This window comes from Arabidopsis lyrata (assembly GCF_000004255.2).
Source record: "Arabidopsis lyrata subsp. lyrata unplaced genomic scaffold ARALYscaffold_5, whole genome shotgun sequence".
Classification (NCBI taxonomy): domain Eukaryota; kingdom Viridiplantae; phylum Streptophyta; class Magnoliopsida; order Brassicales; family Brassicaceae; genus Arabidopsis; species Arabidopsis lyrata.
The window spans coordinates 9,361,404-9,376,118 of NW_003302551.1; the positions used below are offsets into that span (position 1 = coordinate 9,361,404).

Genomic DNA, 14,715 nt, shown 5'->3' on the forward strand with positions numbered 1-14,715 from the left:
CCAAAACCTCAATATTACTGCTAAAACCTGGATCTATTCGAACCAGACCCGATCCATTCTCAACCCACCCATATTCTTTACGTTTTCTTTTGTTTTTGAAATCGAAAACGAGATTTCTCTCCCCAATTCAATTTCTCAAACCCTAACCGTTGGAGATTCTCTTGCTCCGACTTCCTCTCCTCTTCAAATCTTCCCAGAAACTGTAGTTGAGAGATTGCGAAATCATCTTCCAACTTTATTGATTCCTTTTCTCGTTTCTTGTATCCCGTTTCGAAACCTCTCCGATAATGCCTCCAAAGAAAGGGTTAAAGAGGAAGAGATTAACAAAGGCAACGACGGTGGAGCCAGGCTCGACGGAGGAGCCATCCCCGACGGTGGAGCCATCCACCACAACGACGGTGGAGCCAGGCTCGACGGAGGAGCCATCCCCGACGGTGGAGCCATCCACCACAACGACGGTGGAGCCAGGCTCGACGGAGGAGCCATCCCCGACGGCAATTGAGGGAGAACAACAAGTCCCAGAGACATTAAGTCCGGTTTTAGAAGAGTCTGACAAGAATGAGGAAGAAAATTCAAAGAAGAATGAGGAAGAAGAGAGTGGCGAAGAAGAGAGCGAAGAAGAAGAGAAAGAAGAAGAAGGGAATGAGGAAGGAGAGGAGTCCTCCGATGATGATGGTAGTAGATCTTTGGGCGGAGAGTCCTCCTCTGATGAGAATGATAATGAGGAGGATGAGATTGCGCCAGAAAATCAGCCGGAAAATGCGATGGTAAGTATTTGAATGGTGTGAAACTGGTAGAACAGGGTAAAACTATGTGTATATGTGGGTACTACTGGTAGAACAGGGTAAAACTATTGCAACTGAGGTATAATGTGTGTTTGAATTCTATGGTTATTGGTATAACTGGTAGAACTGGGAATACTATGTGTTTGAATTCTGGGTATAACTGGTAATACTAGGGCATTACTATATGTTTGATTTCTGGGTAATACTGGTATTACTAGGGTATAACTATGTGTTTGAATTCCTGGTGAAACTGGTATTACTGGGGTACAACTATGTGTATATTTTAGGGTAATACTGGTAATACTATTCGCAGAATAATGATATATGAATGAATGTCTGTTTTGTTGCAGGAGATCGACGAGGAAACAGAAGCAATACCACCGCTGAGTATGTATTTCCCGCCTTCGGAATATGTGAAGAAAATCAAGCTATCAACACGGTGCTATATTCACGAAGTGTTGACTACATTCGATAAGTTGGAGCCTCCGATGAGCAAGTCTGAGAGGGCATTTTTTGAGAATCATCCGAGTTTCCAACACGTCTTCCACATGCCAAGAGATCCAAACCACCGAGTTATGGGAATGTGGATGCTCCTTCTTCACACAGCGCGCATTGAAAGGAAGAAGGAAGTGTGGTTCATCGTCAATGGCGTTCCAATCCGATATGGTATATCGGAACATGCATTGATATCAGGCTTCAATTGCAAAAACTATGCACTTGGGTATAAAAATGTGGGAAGTACGGTGTTCAAGACGAAGCATTTCAAGAATGCTGTTGTGAAACGTGAAGACGTGAGAGAGAAGCTCTTAAAAATGGTACCAAAGGGTGAAAGATCTAAAGATAGGTTGAGGATGATGGTCCTCTATTTCCTAACCAGCATTATTGTAGCGCCTATTAAGACCGGGGAGAAGGCACCTGAAGTGGATGAATTGTGTCTAAAGGCTGTAAATGATCTTGCGTTTTGTAAGAATTTTCAATGGGGGAGGTATTCTTTTGATTACATGTTACAAACCATCGCACACACGATGGATCATTTTAATGGTGTTGTCACCAACAACGAGAAGTACATATGGCCGGTTGCGGGTTTCTGTCTTCCGATAGAGGTTAGTTACAAGTTATAGTAATTGGTGATTGTTTGGAATACTGGTAATACTGGGAATACTATTTATTAGGAATACTGTTTATTATAGGAATACTGGTAATACTGCATATTAGAAAACTAGTAATACTGGTATTACTGTTGAATCTAAATATATGTTTTTTTATTCTGTAGCTTCTTGCATTCGAGGCAATCCCACTGTTGAGGGAAAAATTCATTGAGGACATTGCAGGAGCAGATGAGGGATGTCCTAGGATGTGCAAGGTGAAGTTCAAGAAGAACCATTTGAAAGGCATTCCTCTTGATACTATTAATCATGAATTGGGTACAACTCAGGTTAGTTGTCCTATATATTCTGTTTTATGAAACGTTTGCTATTCTATTTAATTATAATAATCCATATTTGTTTATGTTTATAGGTCATTGATTGTATCGTCTCACCTAGAATTGAAGAGCACGCACTTATGAGAGCAATCACGGAAGAAGAAGACGACGTTGACATAGCTGATCCGGTGGTGGAAAGTTGGTTGAAGCGTCATAAAGAGGGCCGTCTAATCAGGTTTGAAGAGCTGTACCAACAGGATCTACAGGCCCGAGGAATCATCGCAGGACCAGAGATTGCAGGTGGTGAGGATATTCCCGCAGTAGATGGACAAGAACTCCCGAGTTTGGCTGCTGTGGTGGAGATGATTCAAGACATGAAAGTTGGGATGACAGATCAGCTGAATGAAATCCTAGTAATGATTTCAGGGTTGGATGATACAGTTAACTCGTTGGATAAAAGAGTTAAATCGTTGGAAGCATTCAGGGAGGCGCAGAAAGTAGATAAGAGAAAGGTACGATTTGTAATACTGGTATAACTGAGTAATACTGTGGTATAACTTTGTTCAATTGCAGGATCAAGAAGAGAATAATCAAGAGAAGGATGGTGACCCGGAAGAGACAACCCAAGAGAAGGATGGTGACCCAAAAGATACAACCCAAGAGAAGGATGGTGACCCACAAGTAACCAAGATGACGACTCGGAGCAAGAGACAGCTTGGTTGACTGATTTGTCTCTTTGATGTTTGGATTTGAACTTAGATTTGTTATGTTAATTGTTTTGGATTTGTCTTGTTAGGATTTGAATTTGGATTTGTTAAGTTAGTTTTATAAATTTAATTAAGGAATACGGGTAAAACTAGTAATACTGATAATGGTAATACTGGTAATACTAGTAAAACTGGTATTACTAATTAAGGAATACGTGTAAAACTAGTAATACTGATAATGGTAATAAGCTTACAAAGCATAGGAAAGTCTCACAAATCATAGAAAAGTCTTACAAAGCATAGACAAGTCTTACAAAGCAAAAAATAAGCTTACACATTAGTGAGCGACTAACTCCGAACGCATTTCTCCGCTAGATGAGCGACTAACTCCTTCAGTTTTTGGATCTCCTTACCATTACCTTTCAACTCCGAACGCATTTCTTCTTGATAGTACTCCAAGCTTTGAATCTTTTTGTGATGGGTATCAACCTCCTCCCTTAAGTTAGTCACCTCTTCTTCCATAGCTTTATCCCAAAGTTTCCGAATGTGTAAACCATCATTCTACAGTACAAGAATTCTATATCAAGATCAATTATTCAACATACATCTGGATAATACTAGTGTAACTAGTAATACTACATACATCTGAGTAATACTAGTGTAGGTAGTAATACTACATGTTTACGGGTAATACTAGTCTAACTAGTAATACTACATACATCTGGGTTCTCAGAGATCTACCAGTTCTACAAGTTCTACCAGTTTTACTTTCGCGTCAATAATGATACTATCTATTTACCTTATACACGTTGCATTGATAGTATCTCTTCCCTTTGTCACCATCGTTCTCAGAGATCTTGTCGAGGATGCGTCCACCACAAGGACATCTATTCGGAATTCCTTCCATCATTCCGACTTCTTCTAATTGATCATAAATCTTCTTAGCGTTCTTCATCTCATCATACCATGGATCTCTCTCACACAATCGATCCATAATTGAAAAAGAGAGAAAGATTGAAGAGAAGGAAAAAGTTGGATCTCGTTTTCTTGAGCTTGGAGAGAGAGAGAGAGAGAGTAAATTGAGAGATAGAGAGAGAGAGGAGAAGTCTCGATTGTGAATTAGAAGTGGAGAAAAAAAGAATTTTAGTTATTTGTTTTTGTTGATTTTGGGTTTAATTGATTTTGGGGGGAAAAATTGGAGGGAAAAAAATTTTGGGGGGAGAAATTGGAATTATATGCCCACGTGTGCGCAGTCAAACCCACGTGTGCGCAGTCAAATCCACGTGTGCGCAGTCTTTGTGACATGTGCGCCGTTTTTTTTTAACATAGTTGTACCCTAGTTTTCAGTTGTACAAATTGTCCACATAGTTTTACTTTTGGTGTTTTTAAATTTAACCAGTATTACACATCCTTAAAAATGATTTATTTAGTTGTACACTTGAGGAAACTCTATTATTATTGAATTCTAAAGGTTTAATGTAATAAAATGTTAAAAATATATAAAATTGTAAAATATCAATCCTAAATTGGAGTTTATATCAAAAGTGAGCTTAAAAGTATAAGGAATATGTTGGATGTAGTCTCATAAAACAATCTTACATGAAAATATATTTTTTCCCTATTCTTACTTCGTTTTAAATCATTTGTAAGAGTTTATTATCACTTAATAGTCTATGTTATAGTTGGTGTTGAAAAAATTAGAAATATCAAATTTCATAATTTTCTTCAGTAGTTATACTAGTTATACCAGTGTTACCTAATTTTTTCATTAGTAATACCTGTTATACTAGTATTACCCTTACGCCAGTGAATTAAAACCTAGTATTACAGGAGGCAAATCTAGTGTTACATAGTTATACAACGCAAATATGGTTTACAAATCATCAAGTTCAGATAAAATCAAATACTATGGTTGCCAAATAACAACCATTGCAGCGATTGCCTCGGCCTCCTTTTGTTTTGAGTCCTTTGACGTTTTGGACGCCTTTCCCCGGTGGATGGAAGCCTCAACACTTTTGTTCTACCCTTCTTCTTTTTCCGAGGCAGAGGTAATACCTTCAACGCTTTGATCTCATCTGGGATATCCCACTGTGACTTATCCGGGACTAAATAGATAGTCCTATAATACGCCAATGCCCACATCTCCGCCCAATAATACTTTGAAACCAATTCATGTATTTCCATACTTCGAGTTCTTGTTGTATCGCTCTCGAAGGCAATGAAACCGGCTAGTGCATGCACACAAGGATACTTTTGGATATCGAACACCTTGCAACTGCAAGTTTTCAAGAGTAAGTTGACTAAATATTCTTTCCCTTCACTACCCCTGACATTGTATTCAAGCTGGAATGTGTTTAGCTCCGTCACTTTTAGTTTCTCAGCTTCAACCCATAAATCATGCAAGTAGTTCTCCACTAAAGGCACCAACTTATTCTCATTAGATCCTGACGCGGCTTCTTTCCGATGTTCATTAAACCAAACAGAAATCTTGGACATGATTGCATCAAGCATGGGTATTAAAGAATACTTCCTTGCATTGAGGAAAACAGAATTCAAAGATTCCACACAGTTGCTTGTGTCCAAATTGTATCGCTGTCCTCTGAAACAACACCTAGCCCATTTTTCTTTCACGGTTGTATCCTCCAAATAATTGGCCGCAGAAGGATATCTTAGCTTAAAAATTCTGTACTCCCTCTCGAATTCAGCCATGGTGTAAACCCGACTTAACTCCATGAATCTCCATGCGACTACGTCTCTGTTGACATTAGTGGCATGACCTTTCACATTTTGGGATAAATGCCAAATACAATACCCGTGATGAGCCGCGGAATACACATTACGTATGCCTTTGATGAGGCTTGAATTTCTGTCACTCATAAATACCAATTCTGGAGTATCGGGTACAACTGTTAGCAGCTTCTCGAAGAACCATCCCCAACTAGCATCATTCTCACTGTCGAGTACGCCAACCGCTATGATATAATGATGACGATTTGGGTCTTGAGCTGAGGCAAATACTAGAACACCACCATATCCGTTCTTCAAATGTGTTGCATCCACAATTATCACTTTCCTCATCACTTGAAAGCCTTCAATGCTAGCACCCAAAGCTATGAATAGGTACTGAAATTTATCTTCCTCATCCAATTTCAGATATGTTATTGTACCTTCATTTACCTTCTTCAACATGTACAAATAACAATTGATATCCTTGTAGCTATCTTCCGCGCTACCTTTTAAATCACAAATGGCTTTCCTTTTCCCTCTAATTGCGGTGGAGTACGATATCTTCACACCTAATTTCGTCTGAACAAGCTCCATGATAACCTTAGGAACTGGAGTTTCCATTTGTCCTGGAAAAGTATCATGAAGAAGAGCTGCTACTAATTCAGGAGTACCTTTCCTCTTCCTCATCCTTGTACTACTCTTACTTATCCGGGTACAAGTATGCATCTTGTTGTACTTTCTAATCGAGTAAATACTTGTATTCCGAATATTTGAAGCTCGTATACGCCAAGCACAATTTTCTTTAGAACACCTTAGGACATACCGCTCCTTATCAGACTTTTTAATAACATAACCAAAACTGTTAGCAAATGCACCTTTGTCCACCACTTCCTGCAATGCCGCCCTGCTTGGAAATTCTTGTCGTAAAATCAGTCCAATACCGTCTTCCCATTCTTTTTTAAACTGACCAGCTTCTACAACAGGCGGTGGCTCAACGTATTCATCACCCCTATCATCACATCTATCCATAGATTCATCACGTGATCCAATCTCAGGATCTTGAGTATCATCAACCTCCATTATTGCCTCATTTGGTACTGTTCCTTGTTCCTCCTCGCATTCACACAAAACGATGGCAGCACTATCTCTCATTTCATCCTCATTTGAATCCAACTCCGCATAGTTCTTACCAGCAGAACTTTTATTGAGGAGCTCCACTCTCGACAGTTGCTCGGGCAATTCTGGTGGAGTGATGACGTCCACATTCAAAACATATCTACGGTAATTTTCACCTGAAGATATATAGACACCTACATCCTCATCATCACTAATGTAAATCTCTTCAATTGGTCCCAACAGCACTGCATTGTACCTCATTTGCAATTTAACCTTACTTTCATCTAATCCAAGCTTCGTGCATATCCTACCTTCTAACATGGAGAGCGTTATTTTCCCCTCCGATGTATTCATCATCAAGCTATACATGCGACCTTTGCATTTAAAATATATGATCACGTTCTCCATCATTGTATCCTGCAAAAACAATACAAAAACTCTGTCAGTTATACTAGTTGTACTAGTTGTACTACAATTCTGGGTAATACTAGTATAACTAGTCATACTACATGAAAATGGGTAATACTAGTGTAACTGGTGATACTACATGTAAATGGGTAATACTAGTGTAACTAGTCATACTACATACATCTGGGTAATACTAGTATAACCTGTAATACTACGTATATATTTTTCAATAGATTCAGGTACAATTCTACCCAGTTCTACCAGTTGTACTTTCGCGACAAGAACTCAAATCGAATGGTTTCGGGTTCAAAACTACAATTCACTATGATTCAGTTCCTGTAATCCATTTCTTACCCATTTACAGACCTATTCGACCCAAAAACTATGCATAAACTTCCAATGTGCATACCCAAACACAATTACCTAAATCTCAAATCTAATTGAATTGAATCTCCTACATTTCTAAATCCAAAACTTCAATTTGAAGCTCTATGCAGCTCGAACAACATACCTTTTCTCTCTATCTCGACGCAGCTCGCCGGAGGAGAGGATACGGCTGCAATGGCGACTCAAATCGAATTTTCCGGCGAGGAGAGCTCGAGCTCGCGTTCTTCTCCGCGTTCTCACGTTTTTTTTTTTTTTTTTTTTCATTTCACAAAATTAATTAAAATGAGGGAAAAAGAAAAAGAAAGGGTAAAATCGTCAGATCACATTTCTTTAATTGGGAAAGGGATATGTAGACATAAAAGGGATATAAGAGGTTTATGATTTACAAAAGGGGAGTTATGAGACATTTTCTCCTTTGATGTTGCTTATGGAACGAAACTGATTTTTTTTTTTATAATTTAAGTTCAAGAATTTATCTAGATTGATACAGATGTTCGTGACTTCGTGTAGAATAAGTGATGGGAAGAAGAAGAAACCAAGAGTATATTTATATTAATGTTAAAGAATTATGTTAAGAATTGTGATAGCTCTGCTGCTAACGAGATTTTCGTGGGTATACATGGTCGTGTCTTCGAACCTTTTGTTTCTATTTTATTAATTTTAAATGAAACGGCATCATTTTAATAGTTCACACTCGTTTTTGTAAAACGCTGTCGTTTTATCTATCTACATGGCATCCCAATCCGCTACATTAACGGTTTAACTAACTGCATCTGTGGTGCACAAAAAAAAAAAAAAAAAAAAAAAAAAACTAACTGCATCTGTAGATTTGTTGGTTTTGACCATATTTTTATAGTTTATACTAGATATTAACCCGCGGTACACCGCGGGTCTATATTTTCTCTAAATAAAAAAATGATTTTTTTAGAATGATCTATAGATATATGGTAAACCGCATGTCAATATTTTATAACCAAAAAATCAAAATTTAAGTTGTATTTGTTTTATTTAGTGTTTAAGATTGTATAATTGTATTTTGATCGCTAATTCTAGGATTTCACCCGTAATATACCATTCCGTATTAATATCGATCTAAATCTGTCCCACTATATAACCCCATCCCGTGAAATTAAACATCATTTTTGTAATTTTTTTTATAAAGTTCAAATATTTCTAATATTTGAAACTTCATAAAAGTTTTAATACGACCCAAACTTCATAATTCTATTTTGATTGTTATATCTAGGATTTCACCCGTAGTATACCTTCTCGTATTAATATCTTTTATAAATATTTATAATGTTTAAAACTACTTATAAAATCTTATAAAATTCAAATATTTATAATATTTGAAACTTCATAAAAGTTATAATATTATAAATAATTAAAACGTTTAATAAAGTTAGACTTTTTTAAAAGTTTAAATAATTATAATATTTAATTTTTTAATAAATTTTAAATATTTGGATCCACATTTATACTATATACTATAGAAATTAGAGTTTATGAGTTTAATAAGTATACTTTAATAAGAATTATTACAGTAATAAAATTTACAATCAATTATATATGTCTTACAATTTGGATGTATGAAATTGTTGATCTCATTTGTAAGCATGAGTGGAATTCAAAACATTTGGGTTATAGTTTGTATTATCATTAAACATGAAGATTTACCTAGAAAAAATAGGGTGAATAAAAAAAACTAACCATATGAAAGAATCTGACGTAAATTTAAAGCATATGCTCTTGATAATGGCAATCATCAATGGGTTGCTCATCTTGTATAAGATTATCTGCGCAAGACATCAAATGTTTAGTAAATTCATGAATCAGAAAAATGAAAGTTCATATAACAAATAAAGATTGGAATGGGTAAGAAGAGGTATTTGTTTGATGAGTCTTCTAATCGAGTAAAACTGTGGTATTTATAGGGTAGGTAGGCATCTAGGTTTATTGTTAAGGTAGTTTGATAATATCTTGGAGAGAAAGTAGAAAATCAAAGATATTATATACAACGAAAGTTTAGGATATGTTTAAGGAAAGATTAGGAAATCGTTATATAACAAAATTTATTTGAAAAAGATTGTAAATGATTTGGTTTTGCAGAGAATCTTAAAAAAAAGCTAAGCAACCATATTAAAAGGAATAGAGCCGATTAATGTGGTAATTAGTTTAGGAAATCACATTAAACCGAATTAAAAAAATAATTATAGTCATAACTTTGTTTCTTAAAATCAAATGTTAAGAAAAATATCGAAGAGTATATAATTATGGTATCATCGTTGAGATTTTCTTGGGCGGAAATTATGGATTCAATTAGAGAAGGGAACCATATAATGGAAAGAATTTAATTAGCCATAATTATGTTTTAAAAATATTTTATTGCATAATATAAAGAGAATATAGATGATATATGGTATGTGGATGTAATTAGTTAAGATGGCATAAATATTCGAAAATCATCTCAAGATAAAGAGTAATATAGCCTATTAATATGGGAAGAAATTAAGGAATAAGGAAACATAAATATATGTGTAATTATCTATATTAATGACGTTTTTTTGGTTAGAGATATGTAGAATTAAATGATAATTTGGTATTAATTAAATGCTATCAAATATCTTGGAGATTTTATTTTAGAAACTAATCGTGGACTAAGCAGAGATTTTTGCAAGATTCGTAAACGGAAAATCTTTAATGCTACTATTGATAAAAAGGAATAGAACCAATTAATGTGGGAAGTAGTTAAGGAAATAAGATTAAAACGAATTGTATGTTTAATTTAGTCTTAAATGTCGTTTTTATTACAATAATCCTTAAATCTCTTATTCTAGATCCGAATAGGTTTAAACCGGGTAAAACCCGGATCCAAATGATTAAAAGCAAATAAAACCTGTAAAAATGTATATGTAGATATGAGTTTAATACCATTAAATTAATCAAAGATTTGTAATCATAATTGGAAACGAATAATGCAGTAAATGCGATTTAGTAATGTTGTAAAGAATATGCCATTTATGTAGAATGATTGTTGCGATTAGTTTCCAATTAGTTTTATTTTGGGGATTATAGTATCTCAAATTTTAAACTAATTTAGATTTTATTGTTTTGTTTACATAAATACGAAAATAATTTGTTCACCCACATCATAAAATATTACCAAAATATATATATATATATATATATATATATATATTACGTAATATTAAATAAAAGATTATATAACTAACTATTTTCATTTGATGGTGTAGACAAATTATTATTAATATTTATGTAATTTAATTACAAAAATAATTTAGAAAAATAACAAATATTACTTTTTATAACAAAACAAAATATTATTCGTAAAAACAATATTTATTATAAAAAATATTTTGAAAATCCTTTAGAAATTTAATATTAGATATTCAAATATATCAAAAACATAATTACGGATTATGTGACGATTAGGATATATAATCTTCAAATAAACATATTTTATTATGATTTCCTTATGAATGTATATATTAATTGTTATTTTGATTTTAAATTTATTGCAATTTAAATGGGGAATTGCCTATATTTAATCTGTTATTGTAAAAGAAAAATGATGTAGCTTATTATTGGAGTATTTACACAAATTTATTAACATAATATATATATATATATATACTGTTAAAAAATAAATACATTTTTCTTTATAATTTCATAATATATTTATTGTTAAAATCTGGACATTTATTATGAGCATAAATATGAAAAACGATTTTCCATTAAAATTGGCTATTTATTAGGGTCATTAATATGAAAGATTATTTACCATTAAAATAGGTAACTTCTTTGTAATTAAAGAAATATTAAACGGAATAAGTAGATGAATTAAAGACAACATGGCTTCATTTATCAGTTTGTAATTAAGACAACATCCCTAAAATTGCTTATCCAAAATCCGAACAGACTAAAACCGGGTCAACCCCGGATCCAAAAGAGTTTATGCAAAAATCCCCTGTAAAAATGTATATGTAGATGTAGTAAATTCAAATTATAAGTTAGTTCATGTAGTTATAAGCACACTTTAAAATTTTGTGTATAGATACGATAAAGCAACTAAGTTCATGTGGGAATTGACCGTTTTCCCTAAAGTCATTTAATGTTATCTTAAACTAAATATTTCTAATTAACATAATTAATTCATATTTATATTATGTTCGTCTATAAATACTTGTGATGTGGATTTGTTACTATGGTTTCGTGGTGTAGTTGGTTATCAAGTTAGTCTAACACACTGAAGGTCTTCGGGTTCGAAACCGGGCGAAGCCACTGTTTTTTTATTCTTTTTTTTTGGTCATTATCTTTTGTTTACAGTCTCTGTTCTTCTTTAAAATTAGTAGGTTAAAGTGTACTTCAATCGTTAAAATCATCTATTTTGTTCTTATATATCTCGATTTTAGTACATACGAATACGATTCATATATCATAATATCTCCGCTCGTTATAATTTATAATTAAGATCACCTTAAAGTATTCTAACATAAGTGATTGTCTGATTGAAATGCTTTCAAATAACTAACTGTAATTTTCTAACTGATTAAGGTGATTAGTATTGAAGTTACTTGTTAAGTTAGTTTAGACAATGTGTTTGATCTACTAATATATGTTATTGTATTGATCTCACGAGACAAGAGAGCTAGTCACGAATGTGTTAGGCTGTGATAACGTTTTCAACAAGAAACCTCATAATCTATTTTCCAAATCATATATTCTCTCTCTTTGGGTGATCAAACCCTTGTTTTGACTAACTCTCACATGTAAATTAATGAGCGCCATTAGTACTAGCCATTTTCCAAGATATGTTGAAGTCCTTATCCACTAGTATCTCAAGGCCCTTAAGCTCAACCATGAAGCTCTTACTCTCTCCTTTATCTTCCGAAACCACCACATACTTCTGCTCCTTGGAGCTTACCTCAATCCTCTTGGTCTCGTTGGAGATTGGACTTCCATTAAGATGTATTTCAGAAACTTGCCCTGTTCCTTCAAGTCCCAAAACAATCACTCTCTCAATCACCAAACCTTGTCTCAACGCAAAACTTACCTTCTTTCACTTGAGACCATATCTTCACACTCTCATCCAACCGATGCGTAGAAGTCAACGTATGTTGACTGTCCGTTTCCAAGTTTCATCTCTGGAAGCTCATCATCGTCAAGAAAGAGTTTCCCGGTGGCGTATCCCTCTGATGATCTAGCCGGGAAAGTGACGACCAGACTAAACGGAGTTGTTCTCGCCTCTTTGGAATTTAACCCACCTTGTTGCATCGGTAATATCGTGTTCTGGTAAAGATGCACGTTCACAACGTTCAACGGAGCTAGGAGAGTCACGCGCTTCCCGTTCTTGGAATAAACGACCTGAGTCATGTCAAAAATGTGGTACCAAGAACCTGATGGGAACAGAGCTTCAACTTGGGTTTTACCTTGTTCAAGAACTGGTGATATCATTAAGCTGCTTCCGAGCAAGAACTGTTTGCTCAAACCGTAGCACTCGGTGTAATCAGGGAAAGAGAAGAAGAGCGGTCTAGCAATTGGTGCACCCGTCATATGGGCTTCGTAGTTGAGAGTGTAGAGAAAAGGAAGGAGTTTGTATCTCATCCCAAGAGCGTTACGAGCTGACTCTGCTACTGTTCCCCATTGGTAAAGCTCTTTTCTTGGCGCATAGTAATCGGCATGATCTCTTGAAAAGGGGTAAAACGCACCGACTTCAATCCAACGGTTGCAGAGTTCTTCTGGTGTTGGAGGAAAGAATCCACATATGTCTGAACCAACCATAGGAACTCCAAAAATTCCGAAGTTCAACATCGTTGAGATAGATACTTGCAAGCTCTGCCATGTTCCCTGGTTATCTCCAGTCCAGTGAGCAGCATATTGACCTGAACCAACAAAAGTGGACCGTGACAATATGAAGGGACGTTTGCCTTGGACATCAAGTAAGGCCTTATTGGTCGAGATGGCCTCAGAGAACCCGTAGATGCTGTGAGCGTCGTACTCACGAACACCATTGTAGTGATAAGCACTTGTGGGAATAGTCTTGAATCCAAGAGGAGCTTTGTTTCCAGTAGCATTGATCTTGTAAGGTGGATCATCCCATCTCGTATTGGTTATATTCTTGCAGTCCAAGCAACACGTCACACCAGGTTCTCCCCCACTCGGACACTGTTTCCCCTCCGGGATTGTGCACAATCCAGAGCAGAAATTGGAGACCTCATTCATGTCGATCCAAAGACCATCAATGGGGACTAATTCATGGAAACGTCGGATTTCATCACCCCACCAAGACACCGTTTTTGGGTTGAGGAAATCAGGGAAGTAAACCGGACCAGGCCACATTTGAGCCAAGAAAGGCTTTCCTTCATATTTAATGAACACATCATTAGCCATGCCTCTTTGGTAAACACCGTAGCTCGCGTTGACACCAATACCAGGATCATTTATCACAACATACTTCATTCCCATCTTGTGGATTCTATCCAAGAAAGCCAATAGCTTAGCATGAGGAAAGTTCACAAGATCCAATGTGAAGTCCTTGTAACCATCCATGTAATCAGCATCGTTCCAAATCACATCAAGAGGGATCTTAGCCTTTTGATAATTATCCACCACTTCTTCAAGAACTGATACATTACGGTATCCCCATCTACATTGATGAAACCCTAGAGAAAATAATCATGTTAAAGATTAGTAAGAAAACACATAATTTACATAGAACAAAAATTTGGGATATTAGTACCTAGAGACCAGTACGGCATTGGTGCTGGCCTTCCGATTAACGAAGTGTATTGATCAACGACATTGAGAGGCGACGGTCCAGCAAAGAAATAGAAATCGAAAACACCTCCAATTACCTTGTACGTCAAGGAACCGCCTCTGTAAAGCACATCCATACCATTACTGTTGAGAAGCAGAACAGAGTGTGCGTAGGATTTACCTCTAACGTTTCTCAAATCCATGTAAACAGGGTGTGACCCGTAAAGATCGGTGTTGAGTTTAAACGCCGAGACGTCTTCAGTGAAAAGAGTGTAAGGCTCATTAGGAACAAGCTTGATTCCATTGGGTTGTGAGTTTTCACCAAATCCATACAGAGACGAGTCTTTGGGTAGTGAAGTTGAGATCTCAAGGTACTGATCCTTGA

At 35.7% G+C, this 14,715-nt stretch overlaps 4 protein-coding genes across 4 annotated transcripts in view; 1 reads left to right on the forward strand and 3 right to left on the reverse strand.

The window, feature by feature from the left end:
* Positions 1–1,743: 1,743 nt before the first annotated feature.
* On the forward strand, positions 1,744–2,931 carry LOC9313312 (uncharacterized protein At3g43530). The gene is made up of 3 exons (XM_021026137.1): positions 1,744–2,220; positions 2,304–2,720; positions 2,782–2,931. Exons 1-3 carry the CDS (start codon positions 2,140–2,142, stop codon positions 2,929–2,931), a joined length of 648 nt encoding a protein of 215 aa, XP_020881796.1. The 5' UTR covers positions 1,744–2,139.
* Positions 2,932–3,165: 234 nt separating this feature from the next.
* On the reverse strand, positions 3,166–3,976 carry LOC110228638. The gene is made up of 2 exons (XM_021026506.1): positions 3,715–3,976; positions 3,166–3,476 (listed from the first exon to the last, which is right to left on the reverse strand). Exons 1-2 carry the CDS (start codon positions 3,907–3,909, stop codon positions 3,264–3,266), a joined length of 408 nt encoding a protein of 135 aa, XP_020882165.1. The 5' UTR covers positions 3,910–3,976; the 3' UTR covers positions 3,166–3,263.
* Positions 3,977–4,795: 819 nt separating this feature from the next.
* LOC110227995 lies at positions 4,796–7,772 on the reverse strand. Its single transcript, XM_021023996.1, has 2 exons — positions 7,678–7,772; positions 4,796–7,175 (listed from the first exon to the last, which is right to left on the reverse strand). The coding sequence occupies exon 2, from the start codon at positions 7,167–7,169 to the stop codon at positions 4,815–4,817; it is 2,355 nt and encodes a 784-aa protein (XP_020879655.1). The 5' UTR covers positions 7,170–7,175; positions 7,678–7,772; the 3' UTR covers positions 4,796–4,814.
* Positions 7,773–12,344: 4,572 nt separating this feature from the next.
* Positions 12,345–14,715, reverse strand: part of LOC9311641 (alpha-xylosidase 1) — a 3,457-nt gene continuing 1,086 nt past the window's right edge. The window contains 4 exon segments of the mRNA XM_021026138.1: positions 12,345–12,621; positions 12,623–12,662; positions 12,664–14,236; positions 14,314–14,710. Coding sequence (XP_020881797.1) covers positions 12,349–12,621; positions 12,623–12,662; positions 12,664–14,236; positions 14,314–14,710 — 2,283 coding nt within the window. The 3' untranslated portion in view covers positions 12,345–12,348.